Below are 25190 nucleotides of genomic sequence, written 5' to 3'. Positions count from 1 at the left end.
ATTAGTTGCGTTGGAAGTACTATACCATTAGGTTTCGCTAAAATAGTAATAAATTACCAACTAACAGCCATGTTTTATTGTCAAGGAAATAGATAGGGCACTGGAAAGTTCCACCTATAAAACATAAGAATCGATTTGCTAAAGATTTGCTTTGTATTTACTCAAAAAGCATTCTAACACTTTAACAAATATCTATAAAAACATACCTAATATCCAGCACGCTAGGTATGATTTTATCAAATGATTTAGAACATTTTTTATGGTTAGAAAAAGTCTTTATGGTTCAAAAACTTTTTCTAACCATAAAAAATTTTCGAAATCATTTGATAAAATCATACCTAGCGTGCTGGATATTAGGTATGTTTTTATAGATGTGTCTAATAGGAGGTTATACTGTAATGGACAGGGCATAAAGAGGGTTTATTCCCTCATCTACTGCCCATTTTGGTCATTTGCCAATTTCTAGCCATCTCCACTGTCATGTGACAGTTACGAACCAGGACGGTGAAAGCAAACACATGCTGCTTCTGAGGCACACAAAGCCAGCCAATTGCATCTTTTCAAACTGCTGCTTATGCTACAGGGCAGCACTGTAGACTCAGAGGAAAGCTCTATCTGCCCTTTGCCACATACGTGAGCTCACTAGCTAATAGCACTGTGATAGGCAGGAGAGAGAGAGAGAGAGAGAGAGAGAGAGAGAGAGAGAGAGAGAGAGAGAGAGAGAGAGAAAGAGAGAGTAATGCCATCCAGAATGCATGCCTCTAGACTCTAAGCCATGAACGGTTGTGGCATTGTTGGGATTTGAACTGCCAAAGGGGTTTTCTGGGCTGCCGCTCAGGAGCTCAACCAAGACATAATTCAAAACCGTCAAAATGAGAGCAATGGTCAAACCGAGAAATTCAACAGAAAAGACAAAGGGCAAAGCTGAATCATAGTCAATCAACTAGAAAAATGTCAACACTGAGATAGATGAATGTGAACCGAATTTAGTAGTTCTGTAAACAGAATGTGTTAAATGGGTAATGATAAAGCAATATTTATGACACGGGGACACCTGGTCCCTAGAAAAATAGACAGATATAATGTATGTTTCCCAGGCCATGTCCACACTAATACGTTTTCGTTCGAATACGCATATTTTTCTCTCCGTGTTTGGGCCTTCCGTCCAAACCCGAGACCACGTTGTCCGTCAAAAAACATTTTTTGACAACACACTCCAAAGTGGATCAATTTGAAACCGGTGTTTTAACATTGCAGTGTGGACTGTGGAGCGTTTTTAGACGGAAAGACGCTGTTTTTGGATATATCCGGATTACAGCAGTCGTAGCTATTCTTCAAATTCAAAATGCTTACCACAAAATATTGAAGTTCATAGTTTTATTCGGATGTAATGCATTAGGAATAAATGAAATGTAAATTGTAACCAGGAAGTAGTTTTATGTGGCATTCACTGGTTAAATGGTGTAATTGAAGTGATAGATAGTGCTATTCTAAACATTTCCTCAGTTCAGGCGAAACAATTAGCCACACTGTGACTTTAGTGCCCGGGACCTCCTGAGATGCACCGCGGTAGTTCCGCCCTCGATCATGATACCAACACACAAATTTCTTCGCTAACGCGCTAGTTTTTAAATGAAAGTTTACTAATCAGTCGGATAAACAACTATATCTTCTCCACTCATTTATTTCCCACACTGTGAAAATTGCAGGCTGTTGACAAAAAACAAACGTTTCGGTCGCAGAATTCCAGCAGGCTCCCCTTTGTTATTTTAATGGAGTTGAGTACACTGCCACCTTTCACTATTATCAGTTCTTCAGCTCAGTTATCTCTTTAATAGTGAGCTTTATTTGCGACGGAATGAAAGTGGCATCGCGGCTGATGGGACCTTGGGGAATCTTATTTATTTATTAATTTTTCCGAGGGATCTCTCGCTCAGAGTCAAGCGAGTGAGAACAATGATGCAGAACCTCTGCACCGTAATCACACCCACTCCTTCCGCTAAAATCGAATGCATACGTAATGAAGGCTCGCCTTCCATGCTGGTCAGTCTAATTCTGGAAATGCCTTTTTTTTTTTTTTTTGCCTAGTGGCTCTGAGAGCATCCTGCTGGAATCCACAGACTATTCTCTTTTTAATTTAACTTCATCATGAATGCAGTATGATTCACCATAGGGGAAAGAAGTTTCGGTTAATGAGACATAAGCTGGGTTTTATATGATTACTGCGAGTAATCATGGACTGGAGAGAAAGTGCTTGGCCGTGGTTTTAACCTCAGCCACTTCATTATGCTACTGCAGGGCATTCGAAAAGGGGTTTTTCAGTCGCAAATAAAAACCCACAATCTTTATACAGCAATTCATCATGTTTTACAATGCTGGTTACTGCTGCCAAAGTGAACTGGGATGGTCAATATTTCTATCCAATAGAATTATAATGCATTTGTACTCTTTAATAAGGGTCCAAGCACTGACTATGGTTTTTGTAAATTTTTTTATTTACTTTTCCTGTTTCGGTCAGGTCTCTCACATTGGCTCACTGTGCATATTGAGTGAGATATGTACCAAGGGTACAACCGAGTGCCGCATTTTCTACAGAGTGAATTGGTAAAAATCCATCAGTCAGTGTGGGAGAGGGTTTGTCTGGCTCAAATAGCTGAAGCTCAGTCAAGGGTGAAATGATTACGTCCAAATTTGTAAGGACGAATGCTTAATTTAGTCCGAAGTGGCCTCTCGGGGACAATTTGCCGAAATTAAAAAAGTCTCATGTTCGGGTTGAAATGGAGAAATACTAATGGATGAACGAATAGGCAGCATTTACTGTACAGTTTAATATGAGGATGACCGACTATTAAAGACATGTTGGAAATAGGAGGATAAATGCTGTGGCATTAATGCAATGTTGGCTGCACTTGAAATAACAAATTGTGTTTGGACCGTGGTGGCGCGTAATGAACACTATATGGACAAAAATATTGGGACACCTGACTTTTCCAGCCATATGTGCTTCTTCTCCCAAATGTTACCACAACGTTGGAGGCACAACAATATAGGATGCCTATAGATGCGGGAGCATAAAATTTTCCCTTCACTTGACCCAAACCTATTCCAGCATTACAATGCCGCTGTCCACAAAGTGATCTCCATGAAAGTCTGCTCACTTTACATGGCTTGGAGTGAAAGATCGTTAGTGGCCTGCTATAGAGTTTTAACCTCAACCTTATTGATAAGCTTGTGGCTGCCGTTGTGTCTGAATGACCACAAATCTCCACAACCTCACTCCAAAATCTAGTGGAACATCTTCCCAAAAGAGTGTTATTATAACCGCAAATAAAGACTGAATGTGGAATTAAAGAATCGTCAGGGGTCCACTAACTTTTGTCCATATACTGTACCTTTAGAGCCGTGCTTACATCTTTTATTGATCATAACCTGTTGACTCAGATGCTAACTATTCTGTATGAGCGGTTCATACGAATTCAGAAATGTGCATATTTTAGATCATGTTTTATTATTATATATTTTTTTAAGAAGCTTGTTTTATATTGTGCTAGCTCTTCTCCTTATTTACTTTTTGATCGCTTTTTTTTTTATAAAAGGTTAGCTGAAGTCTGTTAGCCCTTAAGCATGCCCTTGTACGTTTGGCATCCCTGCAGCATCGAGTTTCCTCTGACCCTCTTCAACACTGTCCTGACGTTCAGGGCTAGTCTTACAGTTCCTGCGGATGCACATTCGCATGGAGTATTTTCGTCCTGTTCAGTGTCACATTAATCCAAGGAAACAACAACAGCGCGATGATTATAGAACGCACGCTCTCGGATAATGGCTGCTGCTTTTTTTGGTCGTGTAATTGATGGGTATAGAGCTGCCAAGGAGCTGACTTTATTACAGCACTGAATTAACTGCCAGGCATTTATTTTTTGGCGTGTTGGTGAGGAGTTCCGGTTAGTCTGGGCAGGTTATCTGTTGTGCCCTGCTACCCTGACATCTCGTAAGCTGGGTGGGTGGAGAGGGATTTATCTCTGTCTCAGCTGCTTTTTATGAGACACTCCCCTCTGATTTTTTGCTCGCTCTCTCTCTCTCTCTCTTTCTCTCTCTCTCTCTTTCTCTCTCTCTCTCTCTCTCTCTCTCTCTCTCTCTCTCTCTCTCTCTTTATTTTTCAATATTTTAATGAAATTGTGGCTTTCAAATGCAGTATTTATGGTTGCCTCTGCTATAGCATAAAAATGTATGAACTAAGAAATGCTGTCTGCCAAACACTAAATATGTGCTCCATTAGGGAAAAAAAGCATTTATGTGAGCAAGCGCCCTCGGGTACTTGCGCCGGATGAAATGCTTTTTTCCTTTCCACCCCTCCTCACACCTCTTACTCCCTTACCCTGATAAAGTGTGTTCATTTTTTTTTTTAAATCCTCCCTTCTCAGTTTTTTTTTTCGTTTTGATTCGGCATCCATGTCCGCCTCAGGATGTCTGTCACAAACTGCAGCCAAACGTTGTGACAATGTTATTTTTTTTTTCCCGTGCCTTTTTTATGACCCTCTTTTTTCCCTTTTCTCCTTTTTTCTGTTCTTTCCCTCAAGGTCTGGCGCACCTGATGCTAAAGAGCCAAGGTATGGGCCCTTGTCCCCCCCCCCCTTTTTTTTTTTCTTTTTTTTTTTCTTTTCCTTCTCTGTCTCTTTGCTATCTTAACCCCATTCCCTTCCATGTCCCTCAAAAAAAATTAACCTTTTTGCTTTTTGCCTTGTTCTACCTCCCTTCCTTCTTCCCTTCCTCTTCCCACCCCTATCCTGCTGGTTCGGTGTCCTCTCATTCTCTACTGTGTGTGTCTGTGTGTCCTTCATGTGCGCCTCACCCTTGTCCTGTCCACTGGCCCAGCCCCAGGACCTGCTCCACTGAAGGCCACTCCAGCTGCAGGTAAAACTCTTCTGATCTCCCTCTCACGCTGGTTGGGTCCTGCTGTGCTTCAGTCAGTCTCTCACTGCCCACAGAATGCACAGGGTTCACACTCTGGGGGCATTCTAGCTGTTTGGCTTTCCTAGATTTTTTAGATTATATATCATGTGTTCAAGTTTTGATCAAATCTGTTATAAAATGTACTTATATTTTTCACAATCTGTGTTGTTCAAATGCAATATTTATGATTCACATTTTGAGGTACCATTTTGTTTCGTTTCCTCTTTTTCTTTTCTTCAGGACGGGGCGATAACGCGACACGACGCATCATTTCCTGTAATTCCACAGAACGTTCACTTGACAACAAGTGTCAGGGTTAGCAAAAAAAAAACATTTGGCATCCAAACACTTTGGCATGCCACACCGGACAAATTTAGATCGATCAGCTTCCCCTGTCTGACACAATAATTGAATGCAGCTTGATTCCATCGCCGCTAACTGACTTGTCAATCTTCATTAGTCGTGCCGATTACAGGTCTAGGTGAGATAAGCCGGGGTTTCAGAATGACATAATTAGCAACGACTGGTTCATAACACTCTCCTTTGCATGTGTCTTCATTAGCATGATAAATGATGTGTTTAGAAAGGTTAAAATACCTAACTGTCCTAGCTATGTGTCCAATATGCGACTTTTGAGGTTTGTTGGGACTGGAAAATAATGGAACGATTGTGGAATTGTGAAAAAATGGATGTTTCTTCAGCAAATGCTTCAGTGCCACACACTGCGATAGTATTGAATCAACACCATTCCGTGTCATATACTGTATCTCAAGAGAGATCAAATCTAAAATGGGATTGGCGTTGCCACATCTTGTCAGGCGTAAGTAGCTAATGTATGCGCAAAAACATGTCAGCAGATAATATCATATTTGCATATTCATTGATTGGTCATGCTCATTTGCATATTAGGGCACGAAGAAGGAAGAGATTCTGCATATAGTTTAAGAAAATAGAAAATATTATAAAGCTTATTATAACTATTATTTCGAAAAGTAGCACAGACTGAAGCATGGATAGTCATGAAGGATGCTAAAGAAGCTGCTGAAATTGCAAAATAAAAAAAAAGATATACCATAAATAAAAGGTTTATGGTCTAATGCACTATTGTTTCCATAGTAACAGCTTTTTTCTGTTTTTTAATAAAAGGAAAACTTATTTTTTTGGTTCTTGAACAGTTAGTAAGTGTCCTCAGAAACAGGAAGCTGCTGTTTAGCACCACTATGATGTACATGGTAACAGGAAATACACTGTCTCGCGATGTTCTATAACAATAAATAGATAAAAACACAAGCTGTCGACCATAAATAAAAATAAATAAAAAAATATTGGCAAGTCGCAGTGGAATACATGCAATAACACATATAATGTCTTACAAAAATAATTTGTGCTGGGTGTGAAACTATTACTACATAAATTTAGATTATTTCTGTTCGGTGTGTTTGTTCTTTACTTATACACTGTAAAAATCGCCAAGAAAAGATTTAAAAAAATTAACTGCAAAGAAGCAAATTGGAGAAACTATGCTTATTTGTGATTAGACATTAGGAAACAATGCTGTTCAGTGATTAGACATTCAGAAACTATGTTGATCAGTGATTAGACATTTAAAAACAATGCTGATCAGTGATTAGACATTAGGAAATAATGTTGATCAGTGATTAGACATTAGGAAACAATGCTGAGCAGTGATTGGATGATGGGAACCAATGCTAAGCAGTGATTAGATGTTAGGAAACGTCTCTAGGTTACGTATGTAACCCTAGTTCCCTGAGGGAACGAGACGCCACGTCGGAACGCTTTGGGAACGTGACTGCGTTGTCCATGCGCTGAATAATGAGTCTAATCAGTCAAAATTGAAGGCAGGCTGTCACTGGCGGGGTGACGTCACAGCCAGGAAGTATAAAATGCACATGGAGAGAAGCCGGCATCAGCTTTTGTAGCCAAGAAGGAAGCGCTGAAGGGATGCTGGAGGTGTGGCATAGAGACGCAGCATCTTGTTCCCTCAGGGAACTAGGGTTACATACGTAACCTAGAGATGTTCCCTTTCAGGAACTCAAACTGTGTCGGAACGCTTTGGGAACGAGAGTCAAATACCACCACACCGACCAGTTCCTGAATGAGCACAGCTAGGTCGAAGGACAGAGGACAGAAGAGTGGCACAGAGGTCAAGGATCTAAAACCTGGCATAGGTGAGTGGGGTGGACCAGCCCGCAGCGTTGCAAAGGTCTTGGAGGGACACTCCAGAGGACCAAGCCTTGGAGGCTGCCACACTCCGGGTCGAGTAAGCTCTGACCCCGAATGGTGCAAGGAGACCAGAGGACCCGTAAAAAGACAATATAGCGTCAATTATCCATTTGCTGAGCGTCTGCTTATGAGCAGGAAGGCATTTCCTCGGAGGGCCGTATCAGATGAAAAATTGTTCCGACTTCCTCCAGGGACTTGTCCTGCGGACATAGCAGTCCACTGCACAGACCGGGCACAGCCGGTTCATTCTCTCATGGTCTGGGGTCTGGAATGGAGGAGGATTGAATTGCGTGGAACCTGACAGGTCGTGGGACGACTGGGGGGAACCCTGGTGGATGTAACCCGCTCTAGGGTGCAGGAAGGCACGGGCCATGCCTGGAGTGAATTTCAGGAAAGAGGGGGACACAGAAAGGGCCAGTAAATCACCTACTCTCCTTAGAGAGCAGAAACGCGGTCTTAACGGCCAGGTGCCTCCATGAAATTTTGGCCAAAGGCTCAAAGGGGGGCTCAGACAGAGCCTCCAACACTACGGCCAAGTCCCACCCAGGCACTCTTGGATGCACTGGAGGCCTCAGCCTCCGGGAGCCGTGGAGGAAACGCGTCAGGGGGTGTGATATGCAGAAATGGCGGATGCATACACTTTAATGGTGGATGGAGCCAACCCTTTTGCGAACTGCTTTTGCAGAAACTCCAGCACTGAACCAACTGGGCAGTGGACTGGGTCCAACTGGTGCCGGGAGCACCACGCAGTGACAGGTGCCTATCTTGTGGCATACCACCTCCTCATGGAGTGAGCTCTGGATTGGAGAATGGCCTCTACCACCTCGATGAAGAGACCAGAACCTCGAAGTTGTGCCCCTTCAAGGGCCACAGCTTCCACAGTTCAGGGCGGGGGTGAACTATTGCGCCCCTCGATTGAGAGACAATTGAAGGCTGTTCGAGGAGACCCACCAGGTCTGTGAACCACGGACGTCCCAGCCACCGCAGGGCTACCAGGAGGAGACGGACTCCATCCAAGCGAATTCTCTCCAGAACTCCCGTAAGCAGCGCAACGGGGGGAAGGCGTTAAGGTGCAGCCTCAGCCACGGTTGTGCCATGGTATCCAGTCTCATGTACAGGAGGCCAAGTGGAATGACATTGGACGATGCTACCATGAACCCGAGCAGTCTTTAGACCTGCCTGACAGTAAGTGACTGCCATTCTCTGACGTTCCTGATCGCCAAAGGATGGACACAATGCAGGCAGAAAAAAAGCTGCATGTGCATAGTCGTCGAATCCCATATGGCACTGAGATAGGTGGTTCTCTTTGTTGGAGAAAGCACACTCTTCCCAGCATTCAGCTGGAATCCCAGCTCCTTCATGTGAGCAAGAATGACATCTCAATGCCGGACTGCTAACTTCTCTGATCGAGCGAATATTAACCAATTGTCAATATAATTGAGGATACGCTCCCAAACAAGCCACACAAACGAAACATGTGCTTGGTTTTCTTTGATGCCTTCATTTATTGTTTTTGACAGACAGACAAAAACATAAAATTTATACAGACCACTTATACAGACCACATGAACAAACAGAAGCTGAAGCCGGCTTCTCTCCATGTGCGTTTTATACTTCCTGGTCTTGACACCCTGCCGGTGACAGCCTGCCTTAAATTTTGACTGATTAGACTCATTATTTAGAGAATGGACAACGCAGTCGCATTCCCAAAGAGTTCTGACGCAGCTCGAGTTCCTGAAAGGGAACCATGTTGATCAGTAATTAGTTGCCATTTTAGCTTAATGTAGCTGTATCGAGTGAAGGAAAATCGCTTTTTTGAAATAAAGACACTAAGGGGCTATCAAAAACAACAAATCTAGAGAAAATGCACTTAGCATTTAACTTGCTGAAATGTTACCATTACCCTAGAACAGAGCAAATCTCAAGAGTTTTTTACTTTGTATATCAACCTACTAAAAATGGCAGCACCCAGAGCTCTGTAATCAACTGTTATCCAAATTACAGCATCAATTCTCAAGTAAAGCGAGTGGCAGTATGCATTGGAAATAAAAGATGAAGAATCAAGATACTGTTCACTAAAATTGTTGATCATTCAGATTCCTCATAATTAAGTGCTCTTAATTGCTGACCAGCATGGACCCAGGAACGAACTGACATTATACAATTAAAGGTAAAAAAAACACAAAGTATGAACTGCTTTTTTCAAATGTCAACCCAAAAAAAAAAAATAAAAAATCAAAACCAAGTACATGAGAAACTTCCCACCATGGTAGTTGTGCTGCTGGGCTTTTGAGCAGAAAACACAGTGTTGGTCTTGCAGAAGACAAGTGACGTTGCAGAAGACAAAGGGGGAAAAAGCAAAATGTAATACAGGCTGGAACCACTTTAGCCTGCTGAAGGGACCGGCTCATTTTTCTCAACCTGCTCCCTGACTGAGCTGCCAGATCAAAAGCCGCTAGATTGATCAGTCTATGAGAGAAACACTGGCTTTTTCCTTTTATTTTTTTCCACTGCAAGATTTCTTTGTCTTAAATATAAAAAAAAAAAGGGAAGCCGGTGTTCTTTCTGTGCATTGCTGTATTGCTAAGATTTGCAGGTTGGTCAGTAAGTCTGAAAATATGTGTGGGGCCCTGGAAAAAATAAAAATAATATGGTAAAATGTTCAAAGTTGTGTACAAAATAGTGGAAATACAGACATCTCTGAACTGAAATACACTATAAGGACAAATATATTGGGACACCTTATTTTTCCCAAAAAACTGCTACCACAAACTTGGAAGCATTAAACATTTCCTTCACTTGAACTACAAGACAAAAACCTGTTGACAATGCTTTACAAAGATATGGTTAACATGGGTTGGAGTTGAAGTGAATTTTAGGTGGCCTGCTTTAGAGCTCTGACTTTCACCATTTGTACACCACTGGGATGAATTGAAACAATGACTGCACCCCAGGCCTCCTCCCATCACCCACATCAGTACCTGAAATTACTAATACCCATGTGGTTGAATGAGCACAAATCTCAACTGAGGAAAACGGTCATTTAGAATTTGATGGTTGCAACATGTCTCAAAAAAGTTGGGCCAGGGCCATGTTTACCTGTGTAGTATCACGTCTTCTGTCCTTATACATCTGGGAACTGAGGAGACCAGCTGCTTAAGTTTTGGGATAGGAATTTTGTGCCATATGTGTCTGATACAGGATTCTAGCTGCTCAACAGTTCTGGGTGTCCTTTGTTGTGTTTTACTTTTCATGATATGCCAAATGTTTTCAAATGGTTAAAGCTCTAGACTGCGGGCACTCCAATTCAGGACCTTGACTTTTCTACTACAAAATCATGATATTGTAATACAGTAGATGCAGTATACAGTTAGCGTTGTCTGTCTCAAATATGCAAAGCCTTCCCTAAAAATGTCGTTTTTAGCATTTAATAAAAGCTGTATATACCATTTAGCATTGATGGAGCCGTTCCAAATTTGCAAGCTGCCCATTCTACATGCACTAATGCACTCCCACACCAACAGAGATGTAGCTTTTTAAAATAAGCAGTAAGTAAAAGACAGATAGTCCCTCTCCTCTTTAGTCCTTAGGACATGGTCTCCATAGTTTCCATAAAGAAATATATATCTTTTTTTTTTCGCTGCATAACAGTTTTCCACATTGCCTCAATACATTTAAATGAGCTTAAATGAGCCTGCCTTTTACTACCATGTTACAGTAGTAGTCTCTCTTGATTTTATATAAAAAAATAATGCCTTCTAATCTGAAAAAGTCAAGATGTCATAATACTTTTGTCTATATAATATATAGAGTATGTGTAGTGTGTATATGCATATAAACAAAAAATAAAGACATTTTGGTGATGTTGTAATCAAATATGTTTAGACATGGTGGTAAAATATTTTTATAAAAACATCAGGGGTGAGTTTTCCCAGGCCTCCCCACATACAGTATGTCCAAATGCACCCTCAAGTGCTGTAAGAAAATAATAGACGGTTTTAGACATATTTTTCCTAAAGCACCACACATATCTGTGGGTGAGAAAGGAGTGAGGGAAACTACTATTTATATGTATTCCAAATACGAAAACATCTGTCATACCGTAGCTGTCATCAAAAACAAAACTATTTACATTCAGCCCAGAACAATATGTTATGGATTTGTGTTCAGCTGAAACACATATACCCAAGACAATCGTCAAGACTTTTCGGTTTTAGAAACACAGACCTGAAAATACTCAGAATTATTAACCATTTTGATAAATATAAAACAAAGAAAGCAAAAAGGGTTTCCTGAATACGCAATCTTTCCAGATAATTATATATTATTATCTGTCTATATATCTATTTATATTTTTTTTGAGTCTCATTCCTGCCTAGCAAACAAGTCAAATACTTTTAAATTCTAAAATCCATTTAAATATTTCTAAGATTCCAGTTTTTGCAAAAAAATTTTTTATATATATATATATATATATATATATATATATATATATATATATATATATATATATATATATATATATATATAAAATAATCCCAAATAGAAGCATTTTCAGTACGGTCAGTACCGTGACCCTGTTCGGTGGATTTGTCCTTTGCTTTGCTGATCAAATGTGATTAGCAAAACACATGTTCTGTTTAGTAATGTGCAGCCAAATATACTGGGATTATTGTTGCATGGCAGATGGGATGAATTTAGCCAGCCTACACAGAAATGTAAAGTGAACCGCTTTAAGTCATCCGCCTGTAACAGCTCATTGTCAGTAATTCTACAAATCTCTCATCTGTCCGAGGCCTGTAGCGAGCTGCGATGCAAGCCCATTTTATTTACAGCGATCGTATTAATGTCAGTCAGTTTTCCTTGATAGCATTTACATTCATTTACGTATTCAGCCGAAATCTAAATGAGGAACGTATGAAAAAAATAAAATAGAGAACGCGAGAGAGAGGAAGAAAGAAAGAAAGAGAGAAATGCTGCACTTTCATATAAATATTTCCCCAAGCGCTCATATAAATTTTCTTTTTAATATCTAATGTAGCACTATTTTATTTGAAAGCACTTTCTAATATCAGAAGCTCGGTTGCTATTGTCATGGCTGCCTGTGACTTTTTTTTTTCACTTACCATGGCAACATAGCATTGCAATTACTGCGTGAACCCAGGTCTCGCACATCCCATCGCAGGGATCCACAGTCCCCACTCGGTTCCTAACCCCCGACACAAATGTTTACAGTGAAGCCAGACATCTAAAAAATAATCAAATGACACATCTGCACACATGCTACACACACATACAAATGAAACGACTGAGATGTGTCTGATGAGAGGAGCACTCCATCTTCTTTGGCCCTAAATTCCCCTCATCAGTGAAAATAAAAAAGGAGGTTAGGAGGTGTGAAATGTTCTAAACGATGCCACAGATGCATTCAGATTAACGGTAGATAATCGTCATCTTCATGTTGTCGTAGGCACTAGGAGAGCTACAGTCCCACCATCTTCCCATCTGTCTCTTAATATTAACCGTGCAGTGTAGCACGGCTCCCTCGCTGTCTCACATTTCCTCTGAAAATGTGGACACTTACGAGTTCAAGGGTCACATGTAGACAGGGTTTAAAAGTAAGCTGGAATGTGCCAGAACATTTCAGCAACTTCAGGGTAAGAAGGTAAAGGGAGAAAATTGGAATTTCTTAGCTTGTAGCTGTGAGGATATAGCTTTCAAAGATCTGTTTGTATTAAAATTTCTGAGAGTTGGAAATGTAATCGTTCAAAATCACTTCAAATCAAGATGTTTACATATAATATAATATAATATAATATAATATAATATAATATAATATAATATAATATAATATAATATAATATAATATAATACACTTTTTCATTCTAGGGGCAAAAGTTTGTGGACACCTAATAAGATTGGGATGTGCTTTTTGAACGTCCAATTCAACATTTAGTCGTCATTTGCTCTTATAACAACCTCGACTTTTCTGGAAAGATGTTCCACTAGATTTTGGAGTGTGCTTGTGGAGGCCATTGGAGATTTGTGCTTTTTCAACCACATGGGTGTTAGTAAAGTCTGGTACTGGTGTAACGTGGTTACTGGTGTTCATTATTGTTAAGGTCAGAGCTCTATAGCAGTCCACTAAAGATCTTCCACTCCAACTCAGGTTAAGCATATGTACTGTAGATGGAGATATAGGTCCCCTGGTGGTCTAGTGGTTAAGATGCAGCGCTCTCACCGCTGCGACCCGGGTTCGATCCCCGGTCAGGGAACCATCCCCAGCCACTCTTAGTGCCGGTCCCAAGCCCGGATAAATTGGGGAGGGTTGCGTTAGGAAGGGCATCCAGCGTAAAACATGTGCCAAATCAAACGTGCGGAGGATCCGCTGTGGCGACCCCTAACGGGAGAAGCCGAAAGAAAGTACTGTAGATGGAGATATACATATCTATAGTGCATTCACAAAGTACACTACACTCAGTACCCCATAATGGCAGAATTCTAGAAATGTCTGTAACTTGTTTTGTTTTTTAAATAAAAAAATAAAATAAAAAATTAATTTAAATTTAAAAAAATTAAAAAAAGTTTGCAACAACCAGAACTCTTCCAAAAGCTGGTTGCAGGTGGCCAAACTGAGAAATCGTGAAGAAGGGCCATAGTAAGAGAGGTGACCAAAAACCCAATAGTCACTATGACTGAGCACTGGAGATCATGTGTGGAGATGGGACAAAGTTCCAGAAGGACAACCATTGCTGCAGCTCTTTACTGATCTCGGATTTATGGCAGAGGGTCTTTCGGAAGCCTCTCCTCAGTACAACACCAATGAAAGCCCATTGGAAGTTTTTTCAACAGGCACCTGAAGAATACTTTGTGGTACACGTTTTTCTTGTCTGTTGAAACCAAGATTGAACAATTTGGCCTTAATTCTAAAAGGTTTGTCTGGAGGAAATAAGGCACCACTCATTACCTGCCCAAAACCATCCTAAAAGTGAGGCACGATGGTAGCAGCATCATGCTGTTGGGGTGTTTTTCTGCAGCAGGGACTTCGCAGCTGGTCAGGGTTAAGGGAAAGCTGAATGAAGCAAAGAGATATCCTCAATAAAAACCTGCTCTACAGCTCTCAGGACTTCAGTCTGGCCTGAAGATTTACCTTCGTACATGATAACGGCCCTAAGTACACAGACAAAACCACACAGGAGTGGCTTAGGGACAACTGTGAATGTCCTAGAGTGGCCCAGCCTAAGCCCTGACTTGAACCCTATGGAATATCTCTGGAGAAAGGAAAGTGGCTGTCCACTGACACTCGCCATCTAACCTGATTCAGCTTGAGAGGATTTGCCATGGGGAATTGCAGGAAATCCCCCAATCCAGATGTGCAAGGCTTGTTGCATCATACCCAAAAAAAAGACTTGATGGTGTGATTGCTGCCAAAGGTGCCTAAACTCAGTACAGAGTAAAGATTCAAAATACTTATATATGTGATATTTTAGTTTTTCCATTAAAAAAAATGTAGAGACTTTGCCATTATGGGGTACTGAGTGTAGAATAATAAGAAAAAAATCAATTTGAACATTATACCAGGCTGCAACATAACAAAATTAACAAATATATATATATATACTACAACTACAAATGTTTCTATTTTTACCCTGTTATTTTAATTACATTTTTGTTTTATTTCTCTGATCACCGATCTATACATTCTGCCACAAGAATATACCCAGTTCTATGTAGTGGATTAGTGCCATCTCTAGTGACTGGAATAGATAGCTAGCTTGTCCAATCTGAACTCGTGAACACATTGTTGATGCTGAATGCTTTAAAAAATCTATGGAAATCCATTAAAACACAAATCGTATTATATTTCTTTTCCATTTAGCATATTTGCTTTATATTAGCATGTGTGTAGAGTAGCATTTGCAGTCTAGGTAAGCTATCGACTAAATGGAAAAAATAGAAAAAAACAGGCTACATGTATTTTTCAATAAAATAAATTATGTTGACACCCTGACAAATCACTAAGTTCTAGTTTTTAGCTATACGTTTTGCAGACAGGTGCATAAAATTAAGTACATAGCCATGCAGTCGATATAGACAAACACAGGCCGTAGTATGGGTCTTATTAAAGTGCTCAGTTTCTTTAAATGTGGCACTGTCATAAGATTTCAGTTTGTGAGAGCTCTGCACTGCTTGATCTGCTCTGGTTAACTGAACATGCTATCACTGAAGTGTCTAGAAGCAACAGCAGCTCAGCTACGAAGCAGTAGGCCATGCAAACTCGCAGCGCTGAAGCGGACAGTGTCTAAAAATCTCTTATCACCTATGTATTGCCTACTACAGTTTCCAAACTGCCGCTGGAAGCAACATTAGAACAAGTACTATGCATGAAGAGCTTCATGAAATTGGTTTCCATGGCCAAGCTACTCCATACAAGTCTAAGATCACGATGGGCTATCTGAAGTGTACACCTGAAGGGGTGCAAAGAGCTGCCACCGTACTTTGGAGCGATAAAAATTTGTTCTTTCGAGTGATGAATAACTTTTTGATTCAATTTGACGGATGAATCTGGGTGTAATGGACAGTGTATGTCCAAATGTATGTGGACACTGGAAGATCACACCTGTATGAATCTCATTTCAAATCGATGGGTGGTAACATGGAGACTATCAGAGCTTCCACTTTTCTTGAAAGCTTTTTCCTTCTTGAAGGAGTGTGGAAATTTGTGCCCATTCGTTCAAAAGAGAATTTGTGTGAATTGATGTTGGACAAGAAAATCTGGCTCGCTATCAACAATATAATTTATCCGAAAGGTGTTCCGTTTGATTGAGGTCAAGGCTGAGGTGCAGGCCATTGAAGTCGATGGCATCGTTAATGGACTATTCTATGCTCTTAGGGGGCACAGTCATGCTGGAACTGAAAATGGCTTTCCAGAAACTGATAGACTAGAGGAATATGATTGTCCAGGAATATATTTGTATGCTACAGCATTACCCTTCACTGGAACTAAGGGGACCAATCTCTGAAAAACATTCCTAGTCCATTATTCCTCTACCTAAACGTACTGTTGGCTCTGTGCCTTTTTGCTTGCTAGAATTCTTCCCAAATTTATCAGTCTGCCAAATGGTAAAGCCTGATTCAACAAACTAGAAAATGTTTTCACTGCTTCAAAGTCCAATGGCAGAGCATTACATCAATCCAGCCAATGCCTGGCAATACGCTTAGTGATCTCAGGTTTGTGTGCTGCAGCTCCGCTATGGAAACTCTTTTTCTGAAGCTTCCAACACACAGTTCCTGTTCTGATGTCGCTTCCAGCAGCAGGTTGGAACTCTGCAGTGCGTAATGCAACAGATGATAGGCGATATTTATGCATTATGCGCTTAAGCACTCGGCAGCCTCGCTCTGTGAGCTTTGCTTGGTCTGCTGCTTCATGGCTAAGCTGCTGTTGCTCCTAGGCACTTCCATATAAAAATAATAGCACTTACGGTTGACTGGGGCAGATCAAGCAGAACAGAAATATAACTTGTGGCAACTGACTAGTGGCAAAGATGGCATCTTTTAACAGTGCCTCATTTAAAGTCACTGAGCTCGTCAGTAAGACCTATGCTATTGATAATAAACATCCAGAATTAGTAGGTGTCCACATGTCTTTGCTTGTAGTATAAGGGAGGGGTAGCTCAGTAATCAAGGCTCTAAGTTGCTGATCGTAAGGTTGGTGGTTAGTGCCCTGGTATTGCTAAGTTGCCACTATTGGGCCCTTGAGCAAGGCCCTTAACCCCTACGTGCTCGGGGCGCTATATCATTTATAAACGCAGCTTCCTAAAATTTTCTGGGGTATACGAAGAAAAGAATATCACTGTGCTGTAATTTATATGTGACAAATAAAGGCTCTTCCTCTCTTCAAGTATAGATGTAATGGTCAGGTGTTCATATATTTTGGCCCAATGGTGTATTTCAGACTGGTTAAAGTAAATTCTAAATTCTATATGTTAAAATCAGAATAAAATATGTTTGGTTTCAGTGCTTTTTTGGTTCATAGACCCTTGAATATGTCTTGGCATGTAGCCGAAATATATATACTGTATGTGCGAGACCTCTCTGAGCTTTCTGCCTGCTCCTGAAGGAAGTCCTTTTGCAATTCTTTTTTTTTTTTTTTAAACAGGGTGAAATACATTCCATGCAATGTGGCAAAGTGAAATCTGACATGACCAGTGCTGTATGAAAGAGCACTTTCAGAGCCACAGGTCGCCCATCATGATCCAATCCATCTCAGAGAGTTTAGAATCAGTCCAGTATAACTTAGCAGCTTAAACAAACAAACAAAAAAAGGCTGAACCAAATATGTTTACTAATGCTACAGAGTCTGGAGTTATATAATATGACACGCTGCACATTCTCAGTTTCAGTTTCCAATTTTGTCAATAACGGCGTATAAATGCAGTGAAGCTGTAAATGTAATTTGTAGGCTGTATACGGCCGGTAATTGAGGTTTGGTGCATTCTTTTCTGCACAAATAACACTAGACAATAGTAATGTCCTGAAACTGTTTTTTTTTTTTTTTTTTTCATTTCACTGTGGTTAACTGTATGCTAATGTAGGTCAACTAACTGATCATTATCGTGAGATCTAATTAAAACCGCAACCTCCCAGCTTGCTCCTAGTTCGCAGTGCTTAGAGAGAGCAGCTGCTGGTGTTGATAAGACGGGTTAGCGGAACAATAAGACACATATAGCAGGCTTCTTCAGCTTGCAAGTAAGCAATCCAGTTATGTGTCTTAGTGAAAGGAGAATCCGGTGCTTTCTTAAAGTACCAAAACCATTAGCATTAAAGCAGGTCCAGCTAAAGCACTTGGAGTTAAGTGCTTGCCCAAAGGAAAACGCCAAACCAACAGACCGGTCATATGTACACCCCTATTACAAACACAGTTACAGTTCACAGCTCAGCAGCCAGTCCTGAGGTTTAAACAAGGATTCTTTTAAGTCCTGATTTCTCTCATGAGCTCCAGTGATGTATACTGCTCATACCTAGTTTTCTTTTTTTTTCTTAGTCTACCTCTATATTTAGGTCTAATACCTGCTTACATAATCAAAGCAAATGCTTTGTTTGGACTGTTTATATGCGTAAGAGCCGGGAAAAGTTTTCACATTGCGAAAATTGGACAACTGACAATTTGAAATGTATGTGCAATTAAGAAGATAAAAGATCTAGAATTCATTTCAGTCGGGGCATTTGCATTCGGAATATGTTCCTCTTAACTCTCTAAATGATGTCTAAAGAGCTGTCACTAGCAGTGAAGCAAGCCATCATTAGGGTGGAAATGAGTTTCTTCCTTGGTGATGTTCTGCCAGGCATTTACTGCAGCTGTGTTTAGTCCCTGCTTGCTCTTGGGGCGTTTCGCCTTCAGCTTTGCCTTAAGCAAGTGAACGACATGCTCAATTGGATTCAGGTCAAGTTATTGACTTGACTACAGTGGAACATTCCACTTCTTTGCCTTTAAATTGTCTTGGTTTGTGCTCGAAGTGTGCTTCAGGTCATCGTCCTTCTGAACTGTGAAGCACAATAGACTGAATCTGGGCGTGTAATGCAGACTATACACTGCAGAATTTCTCTTGCTGCTACAGGTTGATCTTTTTCCTAACTATCCGTAGGATAATGTCTCTGAATGTATGGGTTTTTAAAGCATAATCTATCTGCTTCTAAATCTTACCACTAGTGTAGCTCTTAGATCTGTATTTACTCTAGTAAAATCTTCTCTTCATTGTTAACTTTGTCACAGATATGCCTCCTGCCTGGGGTTGTTGTTGATCTCGCAATTGTTGTTGTGAAGGTGATTTTCTTTACCAGGACATCCATCATATTTTTTTTCTGTGGTCCACCAGGTCTTTCTGTGTTCTTAAGCTCTCTGTTGCATTTTTCTTTTTTTAATTAACTAAATAGTTCTGATGACATTTTTCTGTCCAATAATGGCTTGCTTTACTGGCAGTGACAGCTCTTTGCATTTTATATGGAGTTAATTGTAAGTAAAATAACAATGAAGGCTCACCGTACATGGCCAGAGAACAGCCTGTCTGAATACTTTTGGTAATTTTCAAAAAGGTGGGGGGAGTGGGTACATATAAAAAAGTTGTACTTCCTATACTCTACACTTAGTCTAAATGCTAATATAGTGTTTCCCCGGATCTTGCGGGGGTCATAAAACGTAACTGAACAAACAGTTAAGAAAATCAGCGAATTTTGGATGCACCGCCGCAGTCCCTATTTTTCTCGTTGAAAAAAAAAAAAAATTGCAGATTGAACCTGTTTAGGATACTCAAGTAATGATCACATAAAAAAACTTTTTTTTTTTTTGAGCTGGCCTCTGCTGATGATCTGACACCAAACTAGCTGAGAGGGAATGAATACTCATCTACAACCTGTACAGAGGTTCCCCTACAGGAACTCGAAGTGCTTCAACAATGCTTTCGGGAACGCTTCCTCGTTGTCCACGCTCTGAATCACTTGTATAATCAGTCCAATGGAAAGCATGGTGTCATGCTTTAAATTCACATGGCGCTAGCTTCTGTTTGTTCAGGAAGTGCTCTGTGTGTGTTCTAAAAAAACAACAAGAAAAAAAGCAACAAGAAAGATGAAGCACTCGTTTTGTCTGTGCGTTCCCTCTTGCCCCTGTTTTATTACGTGGGAGCCTTATTAGGCCCACCTCTTCAGTCATAAAGTATATATGCTAATTATATATATATATATATATATATATATATATATATATATATATATATATATATATATATATATATATATACTTCCCGTGGGCTCACCACCTGAAGGACGGACCGTAAGGGACGGTGCTGTGAGGATTGGGCAGCAGTCGAAGGCGGGGGCCTGCTTAGACTGCTGCCCCCGCGACCCAGATTACGGATAAGCGGGAGAAAATGAATGAATGAATGAATATATATATAAAAGGTTTGCTGGCTCTTAAGAGGCCCTTAGAGCTGCACCAGGGCATAGCTCTGGCTCTAGTCACACCAGAGGTCAGTCTCGAGGAAGTGATTTCTCTTAAGAGACTATCTAGCAGCCTGGGAGGTTCTGCCAGACGTGTCTTGGTGGGTTCTGCGCACTACAGACAGAGGCTATATGATTTAGTTCTGGTCTCACCCGCCCTAGTTTAGTGGGGTGTGCCCCACTCTGGTGGGGCCAGAGCAGGCTCTGGTCTTGGGACAAGAAGTAAATTCTCTATTGAGGAAGGAGGCCATTAACATGGTCCTTATAGTTCTCAAAAAAAAGGACAGGAGGTTGCATTCTATATTGGATCTGCATCAGCTGAACCGCTGAAGCTTACGAATACCGGGTTCTTCTGTTTGGCCTTGCCCTCTCGCCCTGCATCTTCACAAAGTGTGTGGATGTGGCACTGGTCTTAATGAGGCTCCGGGGTGTCTGCATACTGATTTATATCGACGATTGGTTGATATTGGCTCGATCGAAGCACTTGGTTTTCCGGCATCAAGATGTCGTTTTCGCTTACATGAAGGAACTGGGTTTAAGGCTGAACACCAAAAAGAGTGTGCTTTCTCCGTCACAGAGAACCACCTATTTAGGCGAAGTATGGGTTTCGGCCCTTATGCGGGCACAGTTGTGCCCTGTGCAGGTTGAATCTATCCTTTCGGGCCACAAGGAAAGAAGGCCAGTCACTTACTGTGGTCTTACTGCTGGGTCTGATGGCAACAGTGTTAAATGTGGTTCCACTTGGCCTTCTGCATATGAGACCTTTCCAGTGGTGGCTCAGGACCCAAGAGACCCAATCCATATGATCAAAGTCACACGGAAAGACTCACTTATAATCTTATACTCCAGTAATCATGTTAGTTCTCACTCTCCAGTGTTCTGTATTGTTGAAAGATTTATGATCAAACTCTTGATGTCACCCAAATGAGGATGGGTTCCCCTTTTGAGTCCGGTTCCTCTCAAGGTTTCTTCCTCAAAACATCTAAGGGAGTTTTTCCTTGCCACAGTCTTGCTCATCAGGGACAAATTCACACCATTCACCTTTACTGTTGATTTGTGTAAAGCTGCTTTGAGACAATGTCTGTTGTGAAAAGCGCTATACAAATAAACTTGACTTGACTTGACTCCCCGAGTTCCTGTCTCAAGGCCCTGTGCTTTGAGTTCCTGGTCGTCGTGTAGTGCTTGCGACAGATGCGCCCATCACAGAGTGGGGGAGCTATCATAAATGGCTGCTCTGCCCAAGGTCTCTTGGAAAGGCCCCCTCAGATGTGGCATATTAATTGCTTAGAGATGCTGGCCATGCTTTGAGCTCTGGAACATATCCTTCCAAACCTATAAGGCCACCATGTGCTGGTCCATACAGACAACACTGCGATAGTTTCCTATACCAGTGGGGACTGCGATCTCTCCACTTGTACAAGCTGGCGCATCAGATCCTTTTGTGGGCCCAATAGAAGCTGTTCTCCTTGAGAACAGTGTATATCCCAGGCCACTTAAACAAAGAAGCAGAGGCCCGGGGAATAGCGACTCCACCTGGATGTGGGGGAGCTAATCTTGAAAAGATTTTACAGAGCACAAGTGGACCTGTTCGCAACTTGAGTAATGTCGCACTGTTCCCTCTGGTTCTCCCTCACACCTCTAGCCCCTCTCGGGCTGGATGCTATGGTACAGGTGTGGCTGAGGCTGTGCCTGTATGCCTTTCCCCTTGTTGCGCTGCTTTCTTGAGTTCTGGAGAGAGTTTACTGGGACAGAGTCTGTCTCTCTCTGGTGGCCCCATGGTGGCCGGGCAGGCCGTGATTTGCGGCATCACTTAAATCCAGTTAACTGCCCGAACGGTCCAGTGCTGGAATCCCTTCAAGAACGGTTCTCCAAAGAGATGGCTCCTTCGAACCCTTGGGGTTTACGAGCACTGGATAGATAAGTCCACAGAATGAAACTGTGGAGAAAGCTGCTATGTCTGCTATGGCTCTTTGAGGATGGGTCAACCTGCAAACAAGCAATCCCTCATTAGGTGGATTGTGAATGCTATCTCATCCTCCGGTCTTCCCATTCTTTTTAGGGTCATAGCTCACTCTACCCGGAGTGTGGCAGCCTCTAAGGCTTTGTACTCTGGAGTTTCGCTCTAGAATGTGTGTAACGCTGCAGGCTGGTCCACCCCACTGACCTTTCTCATTTTTATAGCCATGACCTTGGTGCCACTAGCTATGCCCATCCACACTAGGCAGGGATTGGTCAGTCTGACGTTATTGCATTCTCGTTTTCAAAGCATTGTTGACGCAGCTCGAGTTCCTGAAAGGGAACGTCTTCAGTTTATGAAGGTAAGCATGGTTTCCTGACGGAACAAGATGCTGCATCTCCCAGCCACACTGCTGGCATCCTTGCAGTGCTTCCTTCTTCTTTTCAGAAGCTAGCACTGGTTTTACTTAATGTGATTTTATAGCTTCCTGGTCGTGACGTCACCCCGCCGGTGAAGCCGCACTTTCCATTAGACTGATTACACTCTGATTCAGAGTGTGGACAACGTCCAACAAGCATTGTTAACGCAGTAGCTTGTTCCCACGGGGAATGTCAAAAATTTTTATTAACGTGCGATAAACGCAGCGCACATTTGTTTGAACATTCTTATTAAAAATTTAAATAAATAAATAAATAAATAAATAAATAAATATAAAATAGGCGAAATTAAAAACTTTAACGCAACACACATTTATTCACTATTTTTTTTTTTTTACTCAGATTTAGCAAGAACGGGCCACTGTGGGCCCTTGAGCAAGGCCCTTGAACTTTAACTGCCCAACACTGGTAATCATATCCACACATGTGTCTGAAGAACCTATCTATCTAGAACTTAATTTCCTTGATCAGATGGTCTTGGATGTGTTATTTGATCTCGGATTGTAGTCTCAGATATGAACAATGGGCCCCTGGTCATGAACAAATGAACTTGTTTTATTTTCATTTAATTTAGTTTCAGAAGACAGCAAAAAGAGCTATAGAAGGGATTCCTCCTAAAGTTAGTAGGAGTGGGATTAAAAAATATCTTTACAAACACCTTTGAGCAGCGAGTTCCTTTTTAATATAAATATCCTTTGTTTTGCACGCACACACACACACACACACACACACACACACACACACACACACACACACACACACACACACATTGCATAGTAATGCAGAAGTTCTATATGCAATATAACAATAAGTAATTAAAAAAATATAATAAACAGAAAAAACACAAAAAATACAGAAGGAAAGATCCCATACACACTGTGATGTGTAAAGAAACACGTCATATATTGTTTAGCTTTTTTGACTTAAAGTCAGTATTAATAAAAAAAATAGAAATAAAGATTGACCTTTATATAACAAATACCTAAAAATAAACTGGATTTTGCTTTATTTAAAAAAAGGAAAGAGGAAAAAGCAGAAATGGCTTTAAAAAGGGGGAAAAAGATAGAGATGTTCACAGCCGCAATTTTATCAGATGGAGTTTTACAATTCAATATCCTTTTCCCTCTTTTCCCTCATTCTGAGCTTCGGCACACAATCGAGGCTTCTTTATATAATGGGACTTCCTGTAATTGGCCTCGCTTACTCCAAACTCCTGTGCATCACTGAAGAGCTTAATGTGCTGAAACATTTGCCAGATGAGCTTTCCATTTCTCTAATAATATTCGACAGAAGAAAAAAAAAAGCAGGGGTTTTTGCAGTGAATCATTTAGTTGAATTAATAAAAATGATGGGATGAAATTCAGTATTTAAAAAAAAGCAAAAACAATTTAGCATTTAATTTAATACTGCTACAAACAAGCAAACAAACAGATAGACAAATAAATGAACGATAGACGAAATGAACAAAGAAAGACGAAGAACCGAATGAAGAAACAACACACCCAAACACTACAAATGACTGAAAGAACAGACAAATAAACAAAGATAGACAGATGAACAGAAAACAAATAGAGACAGATGAATAAAAAATGAATGAAAAAAAAAAGACAAAGACGAATTAAAGTATGGAAAACAAAGACAGACAAATAAGGAAAAGAATGAAGGAACAAACAAGGAAACAAAGAGAGAAATGAATGAAGGCGTGAACGAGAAAGAGACATGGATAGACAAATATAGGGATGAATAAAGCAACAAACAAAAATAAATAAATAAATGAAGACACAAACCTGTCTTGCAAACTGATTTTCTTTTTTTTTTTTTTTTTAAGGCAAATCATTTATGGTAGCATTTACAGAATCAACACTTCAGAGTTGAATCTTTCGACTCCCATCACCTTAGATATGAACTGAGAAGCAGGATGCTGAGAAATATGGAAATTAAAAATAGATGAAAGGGATCAGAAATGATCATTTAGCTATTTAAAAGGTAATTGGTTCAAATACCTTGTTTCTCATTGCATGAATTGCAGAATAAAATTACAACATAAAATGTATTGCTAAATTAATATTACAGGCAGGTGGTAGCTCAGTGGCTTTTTTTTTTTTGTGAATCATATTTTTTCAATTATTGGCTGAAATAAAACTAAAAATGCATTTAATTTAATACTGCTTAAATCAAGCAAACATACAGATAACCCAATGAATGAACGATCATAGAAATAAAGAACGAAAGACAGGTGAATGAAGAAACGAATGAATGAACACCACACCCAAAATAAGAAAAATGATGTGAATAATGAATGAAATTCTCCCTAATATCATTTAAATAATCAGAGAAAAAAAAAATAGCAAAAAATAAGACAAAGAAGAAGGAAAGAATGGAAAAAAAACAAAGAGAGACAAATAAGGGTAAGACAAATAAACAAAGATAGACAGATAACAGACTAGACAGAAAAGAAAGGGAGACAGATGAATAAAAGAATGAATGAATATAAAAACAAGCAAAGTAAGACAAAGGTGAATTAAAGCATGGGATTAAACAAAGACAAATATTAGAAAGAATGAAGGGACAAACAAGCAAACGAAGAGAGAAATGAATGAAGGCATGAA

At 40.4% G+C, this 25190-nt stretch overlaps 1 protein-coding gene across 10 annotated transcripts in view; it reads left to right on the top strand.

Annotated features, from left to right (window-relative positions):
• Positions 1 to 25190, top strand: part of nrxn2a (neurexin 2a) — a 408435-nt gene that overhangs the window by 103542 nt on the left and 279703 nt on the right. For 4 of the 10 annotated variants that reach the window (XM_083565427.1, XM_083565428.1, XM_083565434.1 and 1 more), the window contains exons 4-5: positions 4578 to 4607; positions 4873 to 4911. The exons of 3 other annotated variants lie outside the window; for them this stretch is intronic. In XM_083565427.1, the coding sequence (XP_083421553.1) occupies positions 4578 to 4607; positions 4873 to 4911 (69 nt within the window). The remainder of the gene's footprint in view (positions 1 to 4577; positions 4608 to 4872; positions 4912 to 25190) is intronic. 3 more of the 10 variants (XM_083565430.1, XM_083565429.1, XM_083565431.1) reach the window with 2 other exon arrangements.

This window comes from Silurus aristotelis (genome assembly GCF_946808225.1).
Source record: "Silurus aristotelis genome assembly, chromosome: 16".
Lineage (NCBI taxonomy): Eukaryota > Metazoa > Chordata > Actinopteri > Siluriformes > Siluridae > Silurus > Silurus aristotelis.
The sequence above is the reverse complement of the archived record's forward strand: the minus strand, read 5'-3'. Positions and strand labels throughout refer to the sequence as shown.